The sequence below is a fragment of the Tetrao urogallus genome, assembly GCF_951394365.1.
Source record: "Tetrao urogallus genome assembly, chromosome: 4".
NCBI classification, from domain to species: Eukaryota; Metazoa; Chordata; class Aves; order Galliformes; family Phasianidae; genus Tetrao; species Tetrao urogallus.
The window spans coordinates 50,063,747-50,088,785 of record NC_136817.1 but is presented as its reverse complement, the minus strand read 5'-3'; the positions used below and the strand labels follow the sequence as shown (position 1 = coordinate 50,088,785).

The window sequence follows — 25,039 nt, the reverse complement described above, 5'->3', positions numbered from 1 at the left end:
ACCATAAGTTGAGAGCTCCAGTATTTTCTTTTCCTTGGCAAAAGCTCTGAAGATTTCTTAAAAGTTTCATAACATTGACAAAATCCCCAAAGCAGCAATAGCAGCACTGCAAAATTTGCTGCTGCTGCTGCTGCTGCTTCTATAATGTCCTTTATATTGAATTAAATCTAACGGTGACTCTGCAGTGTCTCAATAAATATCAGCCTATATTTGAAATAACATTTGTCTTGTATTTTACATACATTACCTTAATCCAATTTGTCCTTACACCTTACACAGGACAGCAGACAGTAACATAATCCATGTATTTCTGATCCAGGTAAAATCATATGAATACAAAATCAGTGCATTCAAATGCAACTAAACTAATTTCTGCTACATTTCTGTTTGATGAAAAGCTGATACATTTATTCCTCTGACCAATACCAAGCAGATCAAATTAAATTAAAATGTAGTTTCAATTTTACCATGAAGCAAGAGCACTGTGCATTCATTAGTATGTAAATACAATTACCACAATGATACTGCTTCTGTTGACATCGTATTTAATCCTAAGAGGCTTGAGACATGAATACCCTCTGGTGACTGGACAAATCACATCCCAAGAAATATGAAAGAAGTTTTCCAATCATATTCCCCTCACTTCCAGATAATGGAGTAATGGAGAAGAACAAGGCTTAGTGTACTTTTGGAAGGAGAGAGATGAGATACTTCAGCACTCACTGAAATTAATGAGAACCTCTCAAAAGAAGGTTGGTTGAGTGCTACATGTTGGCTAAGTGGAAGTTCAGCTACTGGTTTATCTTTAATCCCCTTTCAGGTAATCCTAAAGATTCAGCCCTTGCAGAGGTCAGTGTAGTTGGGGATTTGGGACAAGACGGAAATGGGATGAATGCTCAGATAAGCTCTAGAACTACACAGCACTGCGTTCAACGTTTTGCTGAGATTAGCTCTGCTAGAAGTTTCTGAAATAAAATCTTAGAAGTTATCCATTATCTCTGAAAGACCAATCTATAGAAATGAAAAAATTATGCTGGGCCTCTGCAGTGTTGACAGGTATTTTAATAGGCCTACACATTGCATTAAAGAACATTTATCAAATTAATTGCTTGGAAAAAGTCAGGGTTTGACATTGCTCATTGGTTGTGAGTTCAGAGCTCACTATGTCATATTAAACAGTACATCTCACTTCAATTTAGAACAAGTGCCAGATACTTATGGAATTAAGAAAAATGTTTTAGCATCAAAGTGGTATTTAAATCTTTAATGCAATGGATTACCAGCTCCATCTCAGAAGAGGCATATGGACATACAAAACACTGTTGCTAAAATGACATTGAAGAATGATTTCCTCTATAAGTATGTGTCACAGCATAGAAAATGAATTAACCTGCTCATAGAAAGCAAAATTATTTGCACTACTACAGGCCTCATTTAAGCAGCACAGTAAGTTCTGGAGTTAATTACTCACAGAAAGTTTGCAGAGTATGATTTAGCTTAACAATAGGAAAAATGTTGGTGAGTTAGCTGTCTTCTGAAGAGCTTTCTGACTTAAACAAAATTGGCACTCAAAACTGATTTCAAATACAGAAAAAAAGAGCTTGAGCTTCAACATGAAAACTTTTACATTATATCAGGAAAGACATTCTTAGGAAATTTAAGTGTTCTTGTAGCTTGTTAAATTTCTGGACTACAGAGTATGAATTATTTCTAAAACTGAGTGATACTCTTAGCAAGCATTTTCACATTATTTGTAGATGACTCAGTCAGGCCTGTTACATGCAGAACTTATTCCAATACAAGTTCAAGAAAAACACTTTCACTCGTACTATGCAGTTTTCCCCACAGCTGACCTCTGACCATAAACTAAGGAAAAACCACATGACCATGCATTTCTATCCCACGCCTATCAATCCCCGAGCCGATAGAAAGGTGTGTTCAATTAATTCAGAAGCATTAGAGAGATTGCCAATGGAGCCCATTTATTCATTATTGCTAACAGCTGCAGCTGAACTCACCAGTAGGTGCGACTTAGCAAACCTTACTCTTGAACCCTTACAACATCAGATCTGACCTTCTACTTCAGCCAGCATAGTTGTGAGTCAGTGAACTACCAGGGCATGCATCGAGAGTACTGGTTTATAGGTAGCTTGTATTTATTTTCTTTCCTTGCATATCAATTGCAGTGAAATAAAAACAGAATAGCTGCATGCTCCATCTTCAGCTTAAGGGGCGCTTTATCTGTTAAACATCAATAGACCATTACAAGATACAGGCAATTAACTTGTCTGCATCTGTGGTATAGGCCTCAGTATTCAAATATCACTGTGAAGATGGGGCCAAACAGGCTAGCTGATCGGTGGGCTGATAAGGTTATGGCTTCCTCATGAAAAGGAGCAGAGAGACAGACACTGATCTACTTACTCTGTGGTGTCCAGCAATAGAACCCAAGGGAACTGCACAAAGCTCTGACAGGGAAGGGTCAGATTGGATACCAGGGAAGTTGTCTTGGCACTGAGCTGCCAGAGCACAAGAAGCATCTGGACAATATTCTCAGATACATGGCCTGATTTTTGGGTGGTCCTGTACAGACTCAGGAGTTGAACTTGATGATTCTTGCACAACCTTTCCAACTTGGGATAATCTATGATTTTATACCACAATTCCAAATTGATATGTATCTACTGGAGCACATGGTATTACCTGCACACTGGACTTGGATTCATCCAAACATACACTGAAAAATATGACACAGTGAATGAAAACTAAGTTCAAACTAACAGCTTGATCTTCATGCAGCATATTTGTGACTTTCCCTCTAGGTAATTAATAAATCTTTCCCATCATACTTCATAACTTCTTGACAAGAACAACATACTTTCTGTAAAAAGTCTGAATAACTTTTTCTCTACACAGGCAGGCTATAACTACTCAGTAGGTACCTGCTCTAAACACTGATATATTCGGGGCAGTTTTACAGAGTAGCAAGCAGGGTATTTATGCAGTTTTAGTAGAACCACCTTCTCCAAAAAACTTGCTCCAGTGCATGAACCTGTTCCACCTGGAAGCAGCTGATTAGAGTTTGGGAGGTACTGGTTCCTTCTGAGAGGTCAACAGGTTCCTGGGTGGAAATGAAAGTGTTCAGGGATTTGGCAGAAAGAACTATTTTTATCTTTGGAGCAAAATGAGTTTTCAGTGTAGAGATATGAGAAGTAAATGTATCATTCATATCTGAACAGGTGTTTAAAATCTTATCCTTCCAGCAATATAGTAAAGAAGCTATGCTATTATGTCAGGCTATGCTCCCACAGCAGAATCACTTCTACAGGAGGCAATTCTGAAACACTGCTATCTCTATTTTAAAATAATCTAGCATGGGATCAGAGCAGGAGCTATGGACGTTGTCACCAACAATTTGTGGTGTCCAGGTAGGTGAAGCAAAGATAATCTATATGGCAGTGATAACACAATATGGAACTTCAGCTGAATTCCTTGGAAAACCTAAAGCTTGCTTCTGTAGAAATATTAAAAGTCTGATTTTAGATGCCTCAAGAAAATACATATTTGAGTCATTGTCTACATCATCTATAATTAATTCAATTGAGAATCCTCCCTGTACATAATCTGTATTCTGAATACCAGCACATTCTGAATATTTCTGTTGGAAATTTTAAGGTTCCTTTTCTCATAAAACTTGCATCTAATTCAAGATAAAGACAAGTAAATCAGACCAAAGTCATAGTGCAGTGACTTTCTATATATATGTAAAATATGTAGCTTGAATAGATGGTAAAAGTGCCTCCTCAAGTAATCAAGATAATTACATGACATATTACCAATTCAATGGCTGCTTTAGCAACTGCTAAGTAATTTTTAATATTAGCTTCTTTGTGTTTCAGCTAGCTATGAGCTGCCTGAACTAACAATAGCAGAGAGGATATTAATTTAGCACTGAAGATGCATGCTGTAGTTTGACCCAAATATATCCTATTGTTGTAGAAATACTTGGTGAAATATTATGGCTCCTGTTACTCAGCAATTAAACTCACTGGAAACGTTCTGACGCTTGTCAGAAAACATTAATTGGTAGAACACAAACTGTTTTTTATCAAAATTACCTCTGGCTTGACACGTTCTGGCTGAATGCCAACAGAGTGATGCGGGACATGGAAGCCAGTAGAACCAAGAGACCTCGATGACCCAGGTGTGCTCATCTCTGGGAGTTTCCCACTGTTGAAGCTCCACTCTTTCAGTGGGAATCTTTGGATGAATAAGCCCAGGACTTCAACTCTGCAGTGAATCTCAAATCCCTACCTCTAGCTAAAACCACGAACCCTGGGATTTTGGACAGCAGCTCAGCAAATTCAGCATTCATTTTATCAGCCAACAAAAATTTGTCAAGAATTTGGGATTCATAAAATACATTTCAAGTATAGCTAGAATATTTAATTATCAAAATACATTAATGTTTAAAAAAAAAAAACTGCATGGGAAATGTCCATCTTGGCACTTAAATTAATACAGTTTTAAAATATTAGTCTGGAACTTGAGATCTGGTAGTACCTACCTCTCAGTTTTTCATCAGCTTAATTGAGCTGGCTGGTATCAGTTTCTCACAGCAGGCAACTAGAAGTTATGGCAGAGCAGGAAAATACCTATTGAGAAATGCAGAAAGTCCAGGAGATGCAATAAATCAACTTCAGAATATTTTGTTTATGTGGTGAAGTATTAATGAAAACTATCTTTGCACACTGCAATAACTAAGCAGTCCTAGAGCTAGTTCTTGTAGATTTCATCATTCCCATGTTTAGAAGTAATTCATCCAGCTCAAGAACATTAAAATTGTGGAAAGAAAAATCAGGATTGGAGTAGAAACATGGCAGATATAGCAATCAAAACAAGTCACACACGTAACAAAACATTGGTTTTTTTCCCCCCCAGTCTCACTCAGAATCACGGCATATGTACAGTCTGTTACAGGATAAATAAAAACTAAGCCTCATTTCTAGAATTTAGCTTTACTAGCAACCACACACACACAAAAAAAAAAAAATGGTACCCCAAAAAAATAATTATATGCCACTTCCCCTGGAAGATCACAGCAGACATGCAAGCTTTGCTTCAGACAACAAAAAGCAGACAGTCTCCAGCCTATCCTTTGTGAGGACCAAAGGTATACCTTCTTCAGTACCTGGGCAGCCTCAGATTGAGCCTTGTCTCTGGCGTTTCCTTCACTCCCAAAATGCTCTTTGGCAGGAGTCCTTCCCCTCTTTGCAACCTCTCATAAAATACTCCATGGGCCTTTTCCTTAGGCACCGCTCGGGTATCTGACAGCAGCCACCTTCTGATGCAAGGTTGTTAAACAGGGAAGGGAAAATCAGTGTTACCAGATGGGAAACAATGACAGGATCAGGACACAACCTCTCTGCAGCTTTCTACATTGACTGTTACTGTGAAGAAGTAGCTGCTGCATCCCAAGTCTTCGCAGGCAAAATGCCTCCAGGAAATATTGTTATTGATACAGTAGGCAGAATAGATCCTTGACTTTCATTCATACATAAGAGTTGTCTGGAACTTAGAAAAATGCTTCTGAGTCTCAATCATGGAGCTCTTCCTATTCCTGTACATTCATCTATCTTTGTCCTGCCACAGCCTCTTTCCTCCTCTATAACTTTCTCTTGCCTGACTTTGTTACATTAGTGCTTCTTTTTCTCTCTTTGGCATCTTTCTTTTTATTGACATCCAAAGAATCGTTAGTGTTTTCTGCTCTCAGATGAAGCCCTCTAACTCCCATTTCTCTCTTCAGCCTTCATTCCAAGTGTTATTGTCACTAGAACTGACTGTGACGCCTCTACAGAACAAATCCAAAATACATTCATGGCTCCCCTTCATGTAAAAAAAGAAGAGAAAAAAAAAAAAAAAAAACCAAAAAACAAACCACCAACCTTGAAAAGGAAGGTCATTCACCTCTACTACTCTCCCTGATATTGTTTCAGTACCTTCTGGAATACTTCCAGCACACACAACTTTGGTTGTGGAGAGCTACTTAGTGTTACATATTGGTGAAAGCCAAATTCTGGTATAGAAATAAGTTTTGCAAAAATACTTTGCAATAATACTCTTCCCCAGCATAGTAATAATAAGGTCATGTTTGGCAGATCTCCTTGCACTGTTACAGTTGTTTTTTTTTTCCAAAACTTTCAGGAGTTACCGGATACAAAAGAATTACAGATGAATTCCAATTCTTGTAATCCACACAGCATCATTACCTTAATTAAATGGCTTAAGAGTGAGAATCTCAATATCAAAAGGTGCCAGCTTGCTGCCACCTGTAAAGGACAGACACAATGAAAAATATTAGAGGAAAATAATTTTCTTAGGGAGATCCTTTGAATTATGGTGAAGTATATGTTTGCAAAAAAACTTTTTCTGAAATCTTTCCAGTGTTTGTTACCTCTGTGATCAGGATGTTGGCAGCCATCCACCTGGCCAGCACAGCTGGGTCTCATTAAACAGATTCTACACAATCCTTCAAAATCAGTACGTTAAAACAAGACCGAGCAATACCAGCCCCTTCTCATTAAAATTACATAGAAAAGAGACCACCACTTGATGTGAGTTTTAGGATGCTTACGCTAAGACCTTATCTAAAGGACAGGATTATTAGCAGGCACAAATTTCAAGAAATGCTGCCACAGTGTACACATTCAAATTTACTTTGCTGAGAGACTACTCCCTATATACATATGCCACCACAGCTTTTTCCAGAATGCCACAGCAGAAAGAAAGCTTTGCTAGGCAATGGTAGTCAACATGCTGCTCTTTCATTGCCTGGGATATAGCCATTACTCTCATCATCTAAAAGCTTTAGATATCATTGTCCTGTATGTGATGTTGTCAAGGGCTGGATGTCGCTACCACTTCCATCTTTCTCTGCTTCCTAATCAGCAGTCATTGTTATTTAATACTGTGCCTGCCAAGTGTCAAAAGCAACCTAAAAGACTTATTCTAAGCTGTGTTTTTCATTTCTACATGTTCAGCTCAAATTCCAGTTATGCTGCAATTCAGAATTTTGTGTTGCAATATGATGCTCTTCTTGTACAGCCAAACCTAGTATCTAGTACAGCCATGCCATGTGGAGAGCCCTAAACTTAGCAAACACAGCTCAATATCCAAACATCCCAGAAATAGTTTGTGCGGTTCACTGGCACCAAGCTGGTTCCAGTGATGAGCAGTGTGAGTTTTGTTATGGCTGTAGATGTGGTAAAAATCATGGGCCCTATGTCCTTTCATGGTCACTTCTGTAAGTTCTAACAACCACATGTAACCAAGAGTTTGGCTTCTTCTTTCATCACCATCTCATTTTACATAACCAGTTAAACATCACCATTTAACAACTGCCTTATTGTTACTGCCTGTGCAAAAGGACTAATTAGGCTCTAGGAAACTTCTGCAACAGAAGACAAGTCAGTCTTAACAGATTTTTCAGGACAACCTGTCTTCTGGTACTTGTTTTGCATAGAAATTAAAGGAAACTACATTAAGAGACGTGTCATATGAAACAGTAGTCTGCAGTTCATAGGAAAGGATCCTCTCTTATTCTCTTGATGAGAATGTGAAACAATATGCTCCACTAATAACCACAACACAGAACTCCAGAATAGACTGTTCAGCTAATAAATTAGAACTTGCTCTTGGAAAAATGTTTATTTATTTTGAGTACATGCTTTTCATTGTCCTCTCTGAGAAAACTGGAGTTTGTTTTCTACTCACCATTTGCCAATCTGATTTGCTCAGCTCAAAAATTGCTGACCATTTTGCAAGTATGAGAGGTCTCCCATGACCACTGGGATGTCCATGGAGTAGAGCCACCCTCTGAAGGCAACTAGCCACTGCTACACGATTCACGCTCCTACTGGGAGTTTTGTTTCTGGAATCCTGCCCAGTTACTTCTGACAAGCTGGTTGTGCTGTAAGTGCTGCAATGCAACTAAAAATGAGGAGGTTTTGCATCATTTTCTATAAATTTTGAAACACTGAGCCCTGTCATTTCTTTTGCCCCCAAGGGAAGTCCATCATAAAATCTACAGATTGCACTACTCTAATGGTAAATTTTCCCTTTTATCTGGGCAAATAGCCAGGCTATGAAGCTTTTCTTGTCAAGAGGAACTAATGGCTGCCTCTGTCATTTTTTTTCCCTTCAATTATTTAAGCTTTCCCTACACTCAGGTTGGCTTCTTGCTGGCAGCACTGTGGACTGCGTCTATTAATCATTGACTGTCATTGTATTTTAAAAGAGGGAAAGTGAAAAGATTGCCTAAGAATAAAAATAGAAATTTCCTGTTTTTTCCTGACAAATAAATGATAGCTATATTTTTCCTGGCTTTACACTGTCTTCAAATATGCTTTCCCATTTTCCAAATAAAAATAACATTCTAGACACACAAAGCAAATTGGCTGTTTCCAGAAGGTCCATATTTCAGGACGTCCTTTCTCCTGTTCTGTCAAGCTTTGGTAGTCTTTACTAAAGCTTTGGAGTCCTTCCCTGCAACCATCTCTAAAAGAGTATCAAGGAAAAAGGACTATGTTCTCAATGTATTATTGGAGGCTTAGCCTCCTAAATCAATGAGAAGCTATTTCTATCAGTGGTAAAACTAACCTACTTAATTATTTGCCAGGAAAGCTCTCAGCACTCTATATTCTTAAACCCTCTCTCCTATCCTTGTCCAAACTGACCTCTTTGCACCACAGTCAGGATCCTCCTCTGCAAGCCCTCCCAGTTGGCCTTCTCAATGAAGAGATCATAAGGACATTCCAAGCCCATACTCTTTTCCTGTACACTTGGACTTCCCACAGCTTGTCATCCTCATAGCTCTTCCTCTTCCTTAGCTGTGTGCTCCTCTGGAAACTGCAGGCATGACTGAATACTTCACTGTACTGAAAGACACAATAAACCATAAGGGCATTTTTTTTAAAGAAAGATAAAGCCCATATCAACTCAGACAACAGAAAAACACTTGAGCTTCTTCCTCAATATAAACTCTCAGTTTTGCTTTTGAGAGACTGAAAAGCCACTACAAGCAGAAAATCATATCAAACTGCTTCTATTCACCGCACACTGTTTTGCACTTACAAAAACTATTGCCATGTGCCTGACCCAGTCACTCAAAAAAAAAAAAAAGAATTCGTATGTCTCACTCTGATGCTTTCCTGTAAGGTCCAAGAAATGAGAATTTCAGATAAAATAACATCCTATAAAGAAATGGCCTGTTGAGTAAGTGTAATGAAAATACTCCTTGAGTTGCAGCGCATTCTGACAGACACAAAAGTCAGCTCTAGCTGATGGAAATAAGACAGATGCTAGGACTCAAAGGAGCTGAACCAATATGGCTAAAATATTTTGAAGTCAATGTAAAATTGGTTAGGACCCAAGGAATTTGATCTCTCTTGTTTCATGAAAAATGAAATATACAGGTGATGCTTTCTCTGCATTTTATTCTATGGAAACAGAGTATAAGAATAGAAAATGTTGTGAAAATCTTTCCAGGAAAAAGAACTTGCCATGCATAGGGTTTAATATTGACTTTGTGCTCTGCAGTACGTTCATATATTTATATGAGTAATAAGTTACCTTTATTACCACCAAGTTTAATAACGTGCATGTTATCACATATTATTAAATATTATTACATACTTGCTATAATACTTACATGAACATAATATCATAAATTACCTGAGAAATGTCTGTCACTCATGGCTTTAAATATATTTGCTACGCTGCACTGAAATGTTTACAATTTAAATAATCAGCAATAGTGCATAAGAATGCTTTTTCTTTTCTGACTGCTGAAAAAAAAAAAAAAATGAACTTTGAGGTATCTGTGTCGGTCTACAGCTAAGGGATATTTTCTGCTCCCTGTTTTCTGGAAATTATAAGCAGAAAAATCCTGTCATTTTTGCTACATTATTCACAATAGCGTGGCCCAAAATTAGGTCTGCTGAGTAATGGTGTTGATGCAGACGATTTGATACAAACAGCAAAGATTTGGGGTTTTGTATTTTAACTCAGATTATCTCCAGTCTAGCTCCATGGTGCAAATGCCACAGATTGCCATTCACCTTAATATCACCTGAAAGGAATCCAGTTCCTGCACTCCCAGACTCCACAGAACACCAGTAAACAGGAACAACTGGGAGAGAGATGTCAGAAGTGCAGTTCAACCAAAACTGAAGCACTAACACAGGTGCACCCATTGTTCCTAAGGGTTGCCTGCTGCCATTTCTGGCTTGTAAAAGTTAATCCACAAATGAAAAGACAACTCTGTTCCAAACTATCCATTGATTTGTTAACCATCACATGGCTGTTTTCATAAGGGAAAGCAAGGCAGCTGGGACAAAAAGATATCAGTGTAAGTATCCATTGAGTCATTAATTCAATTACAGCACAAGTATGACAGCAAAATAACTCACACTTAAGAAAACTAGAGCTGATTAAACCTAATCCTGTTTATCCGGAACAATCATAAAATTAAATCTCCATTACTAAGAGAAAAGAATGTCTCCATTGATCATTTCAATCCTTACCAGAAACAGAGCAAGTCACTGAAATGTGATAGCTGTGAGCTGCAACTTCTTTCCGTATTGTTGCAAAATCTCAAGCAAAGAGTTCAGAATTAAATGATATCACGCCTTTGACTGTAATACCTACCTAAGACTATAACTTAACATTGTGAGATTTCACCATTGTCAAGCAGTTGTGACACCATGATAGTCTGGAATTACAGCCAGTTATGTGCTCAGCAGAGTTCTGGCCAGTCAGTTCTCAGCTGCATGTTTCCTCTGGATAGCAGCAAATGAGCTCTGTGACATCCTTAATACAAAGGCTGAAAGTTTAATTCATTTCTAAATGCAGAAAACTCCTTTGGGAAACCTTTGGCTTCCCACAGTATCACCAAACCATGCCCAGGTTACTTACCAAGCAGCTCCCCAAAGCTGATGGAGCAGCAAGGCCAACAACCTCAGCACCCAGGCTGGGCTCGCAGTGTTTTGCACAGGAGACACATGCCTTCAGAGGGAAAGGTCAGAGCCAAAAAGCTGGTTTATATCTGAAAACAAAAAGTACAAAAAGGAGCACTGTTAACACAAACACTGCTGTGGAAAGCAGTGCTACGAAAAATTCACTGCTCACATAAGAAACACAGTTCCTCGGGGAGCCACAAGGTAAACTGCCCCTAGGGGGAGATGGGGAGGATAGCAATTTGCAGTGCCAATCTGCTCTCGTGGATTCAATAACACAGGGTGAATTGAGCACCTTATATGGATTGAAATGCTATTTTCCTGGTGAAAATCTCAACATGGTCTGATGCAGCTGTGTGATAAGAGTATTAAAACCAATCATCTCAAAAGTAGTAAATTTAAGTCCATTGTCCTGGCCAAACTGTGACTTGGTAACTCAGATTATTCCAAGTTATTTAGTTTAACTCTTCCTTCTTTAAGATCCCAGGTACTGAGATATGTAGGGACCAACAGAAGGACCCAGAGATGACACAGTTCCACCCAGACTGAGGCTCAAGCCTACCTTATCCTTCTAGTCTCTTTTGCTTCCATCCTCCCTGTGAGGTGAGGAGGTACTACAGCCCGGATCTCAGCTCCCTTACAGCTCACAGACAAGGAGATAATGGATGTAAACTTACTGCTAACACCACTCAATCCTCAGCACCATCCTTGACATCTTGGCTTCTAAACATCCCCAGGCAGAATTATTTTCCTAGGAATGCAACTCTCAGAAACCATACAGCTGAGTGATCTAAATTAGCAATTATGGTTTAAAGGATTAAGTAGCAGCTAAAGAAGGATCATCATCACCTGGAGTTAGAGCCTTAAATTTCTCTGCCTAGTCTTTGCACAAGAAAACTCAGTAGGCCTGCAAATTAAATCTAAGTCTCCAGACCCCCTCGCTCATCAGACCATTCATCAGACCATTCTCTCATTGAGCTTAAGAGAATACATAATGTGTATTTGGGCTAAAGAAACCCAGAAAGGAAATCCATTTTACTTTTTATTTCATTATTATACACCGTATTTTTTTAACAAACTCTAGTAACAAACTGCAGCCTGAATACTCTGCACAAAACTGCAAAGCCATAAAAACTACAGCAGGCATAAGAATTTGTGGGGTAAATATATTCACTGACTGCTTGCAGCACCCAAAACAGTGGGCAGCCAACCAAAGAACCAACCATCCTAACCGACCTGACCCACAGGGAAATGTCTTTCTAATGCAGAGTTAGCGATTTGTTTAACTGCATCTGTGCCAGCTAGACACAACCTAGCAGGAAGCTGACGGCTTCATCTCAGCTCCAGCTGTGCTCTGTCTCTCACTGAAATCAATGGGATTGCTCATGTTCTCAGAGGAAGGCACTTTTCCCAAGTTTGCTTGATTTTTATGTGCTTTCACAAAACAAAACAGAACAAGAAAAAAAAAAGAATTGGTGTGTAATGAAAAGCTCCAAACTCTTTTCACTCTTTTCTTAACTTGAGTTTCTATTGTTTCTATTATGATTCAGAAATTTGGGATTCAGCTCCCATGTATGCCCCAAAAGTGCTTGAACATCTCCAGCCTCCCTCCTATTAACAGGAGAGGGCCAAAGAAAAACCAGTGCAGCAAGTTTGCATGCTCCAAGTGGAAGAACAGCTCTACTGCTGCACAGGAGGAAATTTATTATTGTTAGGTTTTTGCGGGTAGTTGGACACCTTAAAGCAAAGCTTTTACTTAGACAATCACCTTTATAAAAGATTCAAAGCCATCCAACCTGGCACCAAGACAAACAGAAGAAAACACTGTCTCCTGGGAGCTGCCAAAATTCTCCTGAAGGGAACCTAAACAAGGAGTGACTGTACCCACGGGCAGCTCAGGCATGAGAAAATGGTATTGTTAAATTGCACATTCAGCACACTTACCTGCTCACAGAAAGCACAAAAAACAGGAAGAGGGATTGGTGTGCTTGAAGAAGCTGGTGGTGAGTGTTGGAGAACTTGTCTGCTGCATGTTGCTGTTTCACCCAGCCTCAAAAGCAGTGCATAAGAGGAGATGGTACACAATCCCACCCCAACAGCAGCCTTTGATACAACCATAAGCATGTGGCTGGGAATTCTGACGCTTTTTTTTTTTTTTATCTCTTGGTCTTTACACTGGTGAAAAGGCAGATTATGGTGCCATTCTTTATAATCCAAATATTTCCAGGAATCATAGAATGGTTTGGCTTGAAAGAACCTTAACTTGTTCCAACCCTCTGGGAGTGGGACACCTTACAAGGGGTTTCCCAGAGCCCCATCTTATAATGAATAATATAGAACTCAAGAAGCAGGCTTACTGAGCTTATTAAATGGCTTACGAGATATGATTAACTGCTAAGAATAGGAGAATAGGTCTCAACTATTCTTGCTTACGTAGGAGAAAAAATAATCATTTTACAGCAGCAATGACCCAGATGACAGATTTCATTTGAGGATAAAGATTATTTCAAATTAGAATTCCCCCTCAGATGATGATAGTTGTCTCCATAATTCTTCAGAGAATGTTTTTACATTCTGGCTGCCTGAGGGCCTTCATAACACTTCAGAGCACAGCACTCACTGTGCCACTGTGGCATGGTAATGGTTGCAAAACATGTCTGTGATGGCATTTGGTAATAGGGTACTGCATGCTCCATCAACTTACAGAAATCAGTATTAGCTACAGTAGACTAGAGACAGAAATCCACTGCCATCATTTCTGTGGCAGAGCAACTAGATTCGTATAGAGTAACTCTTTTGCTCTCAGTGCTTGTCTTCAAGATTAAGCTCTTTGTTCTAGACTTGGAGCAGGTGGAGAGCTTCCTTTTCTCCCAGCATAGCTGTAGTATCAAGAGCAGGATGAAAAATGATGGCAAATATTAACTAAGGCTAAAAAAAGTGACAGCTGCTCTTTCAGAACCCCTGCAGGTTTAAAAAAAAAAAAAAAAAAAAAAAAGCTTTGCAAGCTTTTGTGTTGTTCTTTTCTTTCCAGCACTGAGAAGACAAATTTATGAATTAATGTTGCTATTAGAATTACACTCCCCTGGATCTTCATATGCCTAAAGTAAACTTGCCATGTCAATAAATCACATGAACAATGGAGTTTAAATGGGTCTATTTTCTACTAACATAAACAAATCACAGTAGTGATTTTATTTTTCATGTACACAAATAAATATATATATGTATGTAATCAGATTGTTAAGCCTTATTCATCAACAACCTTGCAGCAGGAATATTTTGACTCTTCTATTTCAAATTTAATTACTACCTGTGCAGCAGATGCAGTTCACATTGAAGAAAGCACTCATGAAAACACTACACAGTGTATGGCCACGCTTAACCCACTGCAGACATGTACATGCTCACTCCATTCAGCCTCCCCCTAATTGCTGCTGTACTTATAAATCTAGGACTACTTGCCACAACAACCTATGCAAAAGCAATGGCATGGACACTTAGACAGACTCAGAGAGAAACATCTCAGACTTCTATTCCACCTTCTCCTTTACTTTCTGGCTTTTCTCTGGATTTCAATTCCTCAGTTAGAGTGCAATGTGTGTGTTCTTTGCTGCTATCAGCATTTTCCAGAGCCAGCTGCCATTTGATATATCTCAAACATTCTCACCATGAGAAACTTTACCTTGCCTGCCATCACTACCGAGACATATCTTTTGAAGGCCAAAGCTTAGAAGCACTGGGGAGAAGCACAGGGAGGAGCCATGCCACCACCTCCTGCAGGTGAGCATGGCAGGTAGAAGGGATGGGGAGGACTCATGGGGACCAGGGGAGAAGGGGAGCAAAGTGACAGCCCCAAGACAGCACAGAGACAGAAAAGCCAAAAGTGGTTGACCAAAGCAATGAGGACGAGAGGCAATGGGCACAAGGTGGAGCACAGGAGGTTCGCTCTGAACACTGGGATCACTTCCATGCCGTGTGGGTGATGGAGCACTGGCACAGGCTGCCCAGAGGCTGTGGGATCTCCCTGGAGATCTTCAAAAGACAAGTGGACATGGGATTGGGCACCCTGCTCTGATGTCCCTGCTTGAGCAAGGACAGCGCACTGAATAAGAAATTTAAAAAGCATGCCTATCTTGTTGTAACTATGGATCACCTTTAAGGATGACGTGGGACCATAGAACAAAACTGCTGTCAAAGGACCATGATTTATTTTTAGCTAAGGTTAGGAGGTCCATCAATGAGACAAGGAAATAAAGAGAGCTCATCTCATGGATAAGAAACTGAACGTTGCTCTGTAGGGAGGAGGGAATTACCCTTTATCCTGGCTTCCACTATCGACTCTCTAGGCTGCTAATTAAATCTTTTAGATTTTTCATGGTTGATCATTAATTGTAGACTCTGCATTTGATAGGCACGTGATTTGAAAGTCTGCAGCTTAAAACATACATAAGCAAAACAACTCCCAGCTACCACTGACAGCGATAAAAATTGCTTCTTGTTCTTGGTGTCTAATACCAGTTACTTGGAAAAAAATGCAGTCCTTGGTATCTCAGAAAGGGCATTCAAGATTAACAGATATTTTTGGTATTAACAAGTAAGCTTCAGTAATGAAACTTTCTCTGGGTTGAGTGTTAGGAAAATGAGTTCAGATTTTGGAAGGCTTATGTACTTACTCTCTTCAGAAAATATATGGGAAAAACTTAGGAGAAGAAGACTGCACCTACCTGCAGAGGCTGAACAGTGAGTGAGTAGCAAGTAAGCACTGAACGCACACTGACCGACAGCTGAATGCTGCTCATTAAGTGAACACCTCTATTCAGCACTATTGAATCATACCTGGTCAGTTAACTAAAGGCTGCTATAAATTACATGTGCAACAAGGTAAAATTTAAAGCAGTACAGACAGAGTTGAATGTTAACTGTGTAATCTTGATATTGAATATTCCTGGTGTGGATTCAGCAGTATGTTATGTCCCTGTGTGTCTTCTGAGTGTGCGTGCATGTGCACATATGTATCCCTGGGGTGTGTACATTCATCTATGATAATTCTGCAGGAGAAAAGAGGTTCCTTTTAAGTTTCCAGTAGAAAGTAAGATAAAAATAATTTCCATGCCTTCATCGTTATTTTAGCTACAAAGAATCTTTCAATCAAGTGACATAGGAGATAAAAATAAAGATGTGGTATAGCCTCTTGCAACATTTTAAGAGAAAAGACTATGTTTGCATTTCTAGGCTGCAAAGAGAATTTGTTCCGAAACTCAAGAAGCAGAAAGCATGCTCAAAAAGCAGAAAACCTCTCTCTCATCCAAACCATCATCAATGCAAGGGTGAAGGCAGGTGGCTGGTGGCACAACGCTTTTAGGATGAAGTGGAAGTCCTTGTGCCAAAGCCAGCTGGCAAGTAAGGCTGGGACATGCAGGTGAGAACAAAGTACTTCCATGCTTGCACAGACACAAAAACAATATTTTTTCATTTCTTTCATATTTTTTTTCCCTTTTCCTTGAATTATATACTACTGTGTACAAGCATATAGCTGTACCACTTGGCAGCCTCTGAAAATTACGACTGTTCTTATACCTCTGTATTTGGAAATTGTTATTCCAGGTTACAGTTTCCTGTCAGCACTTATGGAAGCAGAAGAGCACAGACAGATCCACTAGTAGTATAGCAATGGCTTCCAAAGAAATATAAAGGAAAAGCTGCTGTGGGAAAAATAAAGGAAGTCTCTTAGTTGTGGGACACAACAGTTTCATCTAAAGCCAGTGAAGGAAGAGCATTCTGCACTACAGTGATCAAAAGCCCATGTCTGATTCCCAGGACAAATATCTTTCAAATCCCATGTGCAGAATTTCAGATATTACTGAAGTTCCTGAGCATTTCCATTGGCAAGTCCCAATTCTGGTGCAAATCCCATCTCTATAACTGACTTTCTTCTGGTCTCCACTCCACGCTTTTCCTATGCCAGACTCTGGTCTCCTCCGAATTTCTTTTTAATAGTTACTGTCATGCAGGAAACTTAAATCCACCGTCCATTATAGTATTTCCAAAAATGATTGCTTCTACTCAAGCTAAAGTCTGTTTCAAGAAAGAAAGGAAGGAAACACTCAACCTGAATCCTACAAGTTTTGAGGTTGTATAACCATTCAGTTAAGTCAGTGGCAAAGCTCCCACTGCCTTCAACAGAATCTGGAGCTTGTGCCCAGTTTTACCTGTTGGCAAAGTCAGACACAGCAACCTATAAACCAGTGGGGAAGAAGTGCAGCCAAAAGTCATAGAGGTTCAGAGCACAAGCAGCAATAAGAAAAAATGGAAGGAAATGAATATTTTCAATACTGTGAACTGGGTAGAACAGGGAAGTCCAAATTAAGTCAACTAAGCCTTGAAAAGGCTGTAAAAGGTCCTCACAGGAACCCAGTACCGTGTAAGATTTGTTAGGACATATCTTATTTCTTGCCATCAGTTTCTTGATGTAAATATAAACCCAGTAAGCCTAGGCAGCCTGCCATTCCTAATTTGCAAGGATAATAATAACTGGGTTTTTTTTAGTGAAGCATGAATTCCATGAGAGCTCTCTCTCATCTCAGCACATCTGCCCCTGCTCTCCTGCCAATCCGCCCCTCCCTCCCCCCCCTCTGCAATGATGCAGTACATCATTGTCAAGGAAAAGGAACAGAGAAGAACACAGTGAGTTCCTTTTCACAGTCCCAGTAGCAGCAAGCTGAAGCATGGACAGGAGCAGCTGTGATGTTCAACCAGCAGGAGAGTAGCCATGGCTCCTGCAGTGAGGATCTTGCTTGGACCCAACACCAGCAGTGTGTGGAGAACATTAAACAGGTGCAGAACCACTGGGGCTCTTTCTTGCTTAAAATATGATTTTATTGCCTCCTTTTGTCTGTTGCTCTGGGCAACTGCCTGCTCCACCTGCTCCTAGAAGTGGGCCAGCCTGCCAAGGAGCTGCAGACATCGCTTGACTGTAGGTAGGAAGTAGCTGCATGCAGAAGTCCTTAGCTTCTGCAAGTAGGAAAGATGCTGGCCAGCTTGCTGACTCAGTCTGAACCTTCAGCCTGCAAATAAGTGATGCTCTTGGGAGAGGACAGCAGGGACATGTTGCCTCTGGCAAAAGCAGGCTGTGATACCTAAGGAGAACCAATGGGAGTTTTAGCTTTTTAGGACACAACTCAATGGACCTAAGATAACAAGGACACTTGGAAGATAGCATAAACCCTCAGATATTGTGACCCTATTACACACACAATATGGGGCCTCCCAAAGTGTTTGCTGCTTCACTTCAGAACTGCTGAGCTCCACTAATTCCCATGGAACTATATCACTGTTGAGCACTGTTCAACACCTCACAGTCTGTACCGAGGCACATATGCACAAAAACATAAATTTAGATTGCAGACAGAACAACCTTGCAGAACCACACTGTGGAGACACACAGCATTGCCTATAGTCTATCACCCTGGTTGCCTCCCACCTATGTTGACTACTGGGGCTGACCATGGGGTTCGTTTCCATCTGAAACTAATCTCAGAACAGCACACTGCCTCAGAAAGCCCATTCTAAACAGCAAGCCTTTATTCATTTGGGGGTTGAATATTAGGAAAAACTTCTCTGAAAGAGAGAGGCATTGGAACAGGCTGCCCAGTGAGATAGTGGAGTCACCGTCCATGGAGGTGTTCAAAAAACACATAGATGTGGCACTGATGGACATGGGTTGGTGGGGATGGGCTGGTGGTTGGATTTGGTGATCTTAGAGGTCATTTCCAAGCTTAGTGACTCTGTAACAGATGTGGGGTCAAGCCTAACAACTCTGCACATTTGTATAGATCTTCATAAGCTGGGGCCAAGCTGTATTTGCACCCCCAGTGTCACACTGATGGCAATGGGACATCTCAAGAAGAAAGGTTTGGTGGGAATTACTGGAGGATCAGGCCATCAACAAACCATAGCTTGATTATTCTCAGGCGCTTCACCAAGGGGGGCATTCTGTACTTAGTATTTGAACTTGGAGTAAATGAGGCCAGAATGGTAAGCAAGAAATTATGATGTAACATAGTAGAGATTTTCTGGCTACTTTGTGACCTACATTGTTTCAGGACCAAGCCTCTACTCAGAGATGTTTATACAAGGGCACCTTCAGGATTACACATCTGTTCTACTGCATTCAGCACAGCGCTTCACCCTCCGTTAGTCCTATTAACAGCAGAGGCACCTGTCCTGTAAGGTCACTGCAGGGGCTTGGGGATCACACCTCCAGGCAGTGCTTTGCAATCCTGATGTGTACCCATACTTGGGCAACATAGAAACATAAAGTCATAGAATCCTTAGAGTTGGAAGGGGCCTCTGAAGGCCATTAGTTCAACTCCCCTGCAATGAACAGAGAAACCACAGGTAAATCAGGGTTGCCCAGGGTCTGATCCACCCTTGCCTTCAAAGTCTCCAGAGATGGGACATCAACCACATCTCTGGGTAACCTGTCCCAGCGCCTCACACCCTCACTTCAAAAGATTTTTTTTCCTTATATCTAACCTAAATCTACCCTCTTTGAGCTTGAAACATCCCACAGTCACTCTGGGACTCCAACACAAACACTGATGCCAAAATCTGGCTTGTACAGAGGAATATTTTGCTGAGAGACAAAATCTACAAAATCTGTTATTCAATATGAAATTTAGTAAAGTATTTTTGATGATTTTTGCTCCTATAGCAAACACAGTAGCACCCTCTTTGTGATTTGTATGTGATTGTATGTGACATCTTTTTATGTTCTTTCTATTGAATTAAAGAAATTAAATGTTAATACTCAAGTAAAGCCACCAACTAATCTCCCTGCTGAGTTATCCCCGTGCTGATGCACTGAACACTTTTCCACATCCCAGGGAAAGTGATGCATCCATTTCTCAGCAGCCATTCAGTGTCCTCTCTGCCTCAGCCCTGTGGCATCCATCCCCAGCACTGCACACATCCAGGTGCCAGGCTCAGGGTGCTGACCCCAGTGCAGGCAGCCCGCAGCCACTGAGGCTATTGCTTTGGGGCACCATTGGCCTCAGCCTCCACAGCACAGCGTCGGCTGCTGCAGCTGAGTCATGCATGAAGGCACTGCCAACTGCAGCCCAGAGTGGCAACACAGATCAGCGCAGGTGCTGAGCTGCATGGTGAGGCTGTGAGCTGCAGGGCCCTGTGCAGCACGGAGGTCCTGCTGCTGGAGCTGCACACCACAGTGGCGAATAGCAGCAGGAAGTGATGGTCCCAATCTCATTTCATCCCAGAGCATTCAGATAAGAGCCCATGCTGCTGGCAGTGCTGCCAAAGACAGGACTCCAAAAGAATCCATAAGATGAAAACTCAAGTTTTCAACTTGTCAGAGAAATCCCTTCCAGTGGCACAGGGCGTATCTAAGCACATCAGCACAACACTGCAAGGTGACTGTAACACCAACAGTTGTGCAGGCAATGGCACGCAGAGTCTCATCTTCCAGGGTCTTGCATCTCATGACTGTCCAGTTTGTTAACCTGGCCTGACTCATATGGAGCACCAGGCAACCCACAGAGAAGAGAAACATGCATGCTCACCAGGGAAGGCTCCTTATCAAGCACTACTAAATCTCTCAGGAATGCCACTTTGATAGAAAGGGGAATTTTCCAGCGCTGGGCACAGAGATGGTTCCTGTGATACTCTGCCCAATCTCAGTGCTGCTGGCTGTAATACACAGACACTTCCCTCCTTTGCACAGAGGCCCCCTCCCTGCCAAGCTAAGCTCGCAGAGCTTACGGGAACGTAGTCTGCTACATTTAGTTAAAAGCGCCCCAAAATTTATAGAGTGCTGAACTACTGAAAAAACGGCAAGCAAACAGCAGCCAAAAATTTCCCCTCTTACTCGCGTGCAAATGCGCACGGAACCCACAAGCGAACTCCCCTGCATGCCTTTAAGCAGTCAGGGCCAAGGGGAGCCAGGCCGGCCGCGGGGATGTCCGTGCGGCAATGAAGGACGGGGAGGGAAAGCTCCACTCCCAACCCAGCGCTCGGTCGGGCACACCGTATGCTGCTCAACATGCATTACGCCCAGCCCCTCCCCTCACCGCCCGCCCCTCCCGGGGCGGTTTCAGAGCCCCGCGGCCGCCCCCGCCCAGCCCAGCCCTGGGTGGCTCCGGGGGAGCTGCCGCAGCCCGCGGGACGCCTGGACCGAAGCTGCGCGGGGACCGCCCGCCGCCGCTCCGCGCCGCCCTCTTTCCTGCCTCGGGCCGGGGCTCCGCATTGATGCCGCCAAATAAATAACTGATTAAAGCACGGGAAAGAAAGAAACAAGCCGCGCGAGCGTCTCTCTTTTGTACCTGAGCAGCCGGGGCTTCCGTGCGAGCGACTATAGAAGACACAAACAGCGCTCTGAACTCTTCCGTGCCGGAAGGATGCGCCGGCTCTTCTATAAGAACCCGACGCCTGGGTCGTGAAGCGCTCGGCGGAGGAGAGGCGCCGGCAGTCCGCCCGCAGACGTCCCTGCTTTGGGCACCGAGAAGACCCCGAGGGGCCGGGTCACGTCGCCGCCGCAAACTTTCTTCCCCCGCCTCCGGCCCCGGCGGCGCTCGAAGGAGCCGCATGGGCGCTGCCGGCGAGCCGCAGCTCCGCGGCGCGGCCCGGGGGCTGCCCTGAGCCGGGGCCCGTTGGGCGGCGGCGCCATGTGGGCGGCCGGGGCGGGCGGCAGGGCGGCGTGCCCGCGGGACGCGGCGCTGCGCAGGGCGGCCTTCGCCGGCAACCTGGCGGCACTGCCCGCCCACCTGGTGCCCGGCGGCCGGAGCGTCCGCGTCTTCATCAGCGCCAACCCCGAAGGTAACGGCCGGGCCCCGCCGCGGCTCCCCCTGCCGCCCGGGGCCGGCTTCGGGCGGGGGGCGGCGGGTAGTGCCCTCCAGCTGCCGGGGAGGGCGGGACGGTGCTCGGGGCTCCGGCGGATCGCGCGGTCCCGAAGTCCGCGGCTTAAAGCGAGCGCCGCGGTGGTGTGCGCCCGGCCGGGCCGCGCTCGTGAGCTCAACTGTGCGGTTTTAGTGTAATGCCGTCGCACTCGCACGCTCCGTATCAGAATGAGTTAGCCGACCTGCCGCTTCAAAGCCCTTGTTAAAATTACCCTTTCGTGCGAGGGATTTGCGTGTGTCGGGAGTGCCGTTCCCACTTGCAAGACAGAAGTTTTGAAGCGTATTCTCACACGATGCAAGGAAGTATTAACTGAAATGTTCACACCTTCGATGTTTCCCAACTGTGCAAACGAGCCCACAGCGCACACGGCTCTGTCACCCCACCGCCTCCCAAACCCAACAGCGCTGTCTCTAGGCAGGCATCCCAGAGCCGCAAGCCGTGCCGGCAAAGGCAGAACCGTTCGGGTTCCGAAGTGCGATTGCCATGGCACCAACAGCTGGCTGATGCAGGCAGCGGTGCCCACAAGCCGTTACCGGGGAAAATGCTGCCGGGATTACCCCGTGCCCAGCTCCCGCAACCCCATTCCTTACAAATGGCACCGGGATGCTTGTTGGTGCAAGCTAAGCAAAGATACAGTTAGTGATAATCAGAAAGATGCTTAGTTGGCTATGAAAGAAAACTAGCATGAATCTGTAGATTTGTTACTCATCGGGAATGGCTTTCTGCCAGCATTGCCTCCACTGTGGGAGCACCGATGCCTCCGTGTTTGACGTGAGTGGCATTTACCAGTAGGGCAGCTTGTGCTGGCTATGTGGTTGTGCTGGCTATGTGGTTGTTCAGCTAAAAAAAAAAAAAAAAAAAAAAACAACCACTAAACTCATGCTGAAAGTGAGAGATGTAAGCCATACATCTGCGGGATTTTACTCTTGCATTGTTATTCCAAAATTTCAACCTTCACAAAACTATAAGAGGAAAGATACAACTCGGTTGCCTTAAAATTGTGCTGGCTTCCTTGTAGGATGGCGTGGCCACAGCGATCATCATTTCTCACTGACAAAACATTATCTGCATCTTTGCTCCTGCTTTCAGAAATGACAAGAATTTCAGTACTTACTGCTTTTGGTGAGCAAGTGAGCATTCAGAGGATCCCAGTCACCAGGAGCAGCCGTGGCTCTCAATGGTAGCACTGACACTGCATAGCTCACTGTATGTCACCTTACGAAAAGGCTACTGATAAACAAGAAAATGTATTTAATGGAGTTAGATATCATCTATTAAAGTCCTTAGAAATAAAAGTGCTATTTGCAAAACAAACAAATAAATAAATAAATAAAAAGTCAAAATGCAAATGTTCTGGGGAAAATAAAAAAGGTGAAACCCTTCCTACTGAGCAAAGCATTCAGTGTGTTTCAGCCTCGGCTGCAGTGCTGTCTGCATACCCAGGGCCTGCCTGGCTGTCCTGCAGCCCCCCAGACTTCTCCCCTCCTCTGGCCATTGCTTAGCAAGGACCTGGGGATTGTTGCTGCTGCAGCTCTCAGGGAAACTCCTCATTGCAACCTCACAGGAACAGACTTAGCATAGTCCTCTTGAATTGCAGCAATTTGCTACATGGAAAGTGGGGAAAATCAGGGCTTGATGTTATGTCTTTTTTTTTTTTTTAGGGGCATGCTGTATTAGGAATTAAATTTATGTGTATTACATAGATAGGAAAAATGGTTATTTGTAAAATTTCCTGAACAGAAATCCCTAAAAAGAACACTTACACAGCAACAGTGAGCATGAGTAACAGGAACAGAACTGTGTCGTTTTACAGTCACTTGCTTTCTGGATTTAATTTTGTAGATAAGTGAAACTGCTTTTTCCTCTAGCAGTGTTTTCATCTATCAATTAACATCATCAGGTTGGTGTTAATTAATCAATGAAGATGAAGGCATCTTTAGAAACATTAAAGCTCCTTTATTATTTGAACATAAATATGTCTTGTTTCTTGTTGCAGATCCAAGCAACCAGGCATATTTTAAATGCATATTTTGGCTAAGAGAGGTTGCAGATTTTTCCTTCAAACATTCATCACTCGTCTCAGGGAATTTTGCTTGCTTCCATGTGATAAGGGAGGCAAGTTACTTTCGCCTGATTCTAAGAACTGCTTCTGCTGTTTTCTGCAGGAATCTGTGGACTGCAATAGCAATCAGCTAACATCAGTTTGTGACTCAGTAGTGCCTGTATAGATCCCTGCCAATAAAACAAAGTTTATGTACAAGCATATGACAGGTACAAAATTCCATACAGCCCACTATACTGAGCAGTGACATCAACACTGCATGGACTTGGATCATTCCAGTGCCTCTTGTCATTACTTTAAGCAGAAAATTATTTGAGTTGCAAAGTTTGCTATTTCGTTCAGCAAATTATGTGGTGATACAATGTGATAAAAGTCCTGGCTGAAAATAATTGCTTAACTGGAGTAAGGGATTTGGAAAATGATTAAGAAGGTGCTTTTCATGTCATGCAGCAGGGACAAATGAAGGCGCTGAAGAGGGATGTGTGCAAAGCCAGCTCCTACACACAGGCTGTTCGGCTGTTCCACTGAAGACTGACTGATCATACTTCACATAGCATCTGAGTATGTCCTGACAGAGGGTGTGAGCCACTCTGACCTGAAGGAATTAGGCTGAACCAGCATCCAGCACTTCACAGGGCAGGGATTCTTGCTTCTGCAGCCATCATCTCAGCTGATTCTTGTCTGTGCAGCACCTCTGACTAGTTCCTAAGTTCCAGCATAGTATTTCTTTTTTTCTGCTATTTCAAAACATTTCTGCTATATCAACAGAAGCAACTGTGCAGAAATCATGAAAAAAACTTTGTTTTAAAAGCCCTTTTTAGTACAGAAAGGATGTGCATTTCATAGCTCTATTCTTCCAATGACCATTTAAAGTTTTGAATATTAAAACTAATTATAAAGTTGGAAGGATAATAGTAAATTGCTCCAGCTCTTTTGGACTCTGAAAGTAGCCCAGGATCCAAGAAATCACTCACTTTGAATTTTTACCTACTTACTTACTTGTGTACAGGCTTTGGTAATTCAAATGCCTACTAATCTTTGTTGCTTTCTC

The 25,039-nt window shown here is 42.4% G+C and overlaps 1 protein-coding gene across 1 annotated transcript in view; it reads left to right on the top strand.

The window, feature by feature from the left end:
• Window positions 1-21,694: 21,694 nt before the first annotated feature.
• NWD2 (NACHT and WD repeat domain containing 2) overlaps window positions 21,695-25,039 on the top strand; it is a gene marked incomplete at both ends in the record, with an annotated part of 48,606 nt that continues 45,261 nt past the window's right edge. Inside the window, one exon of the mRNA XM_079534979.1 lies at window positions 21,695-21,845. Within this exon, the coding sequence (XP_079391105.1) occupies window positions 21,695-21,845 (151 nt within the window). The remainder of the gene's footprint in view (window positions 21,846-25,039) is intronic.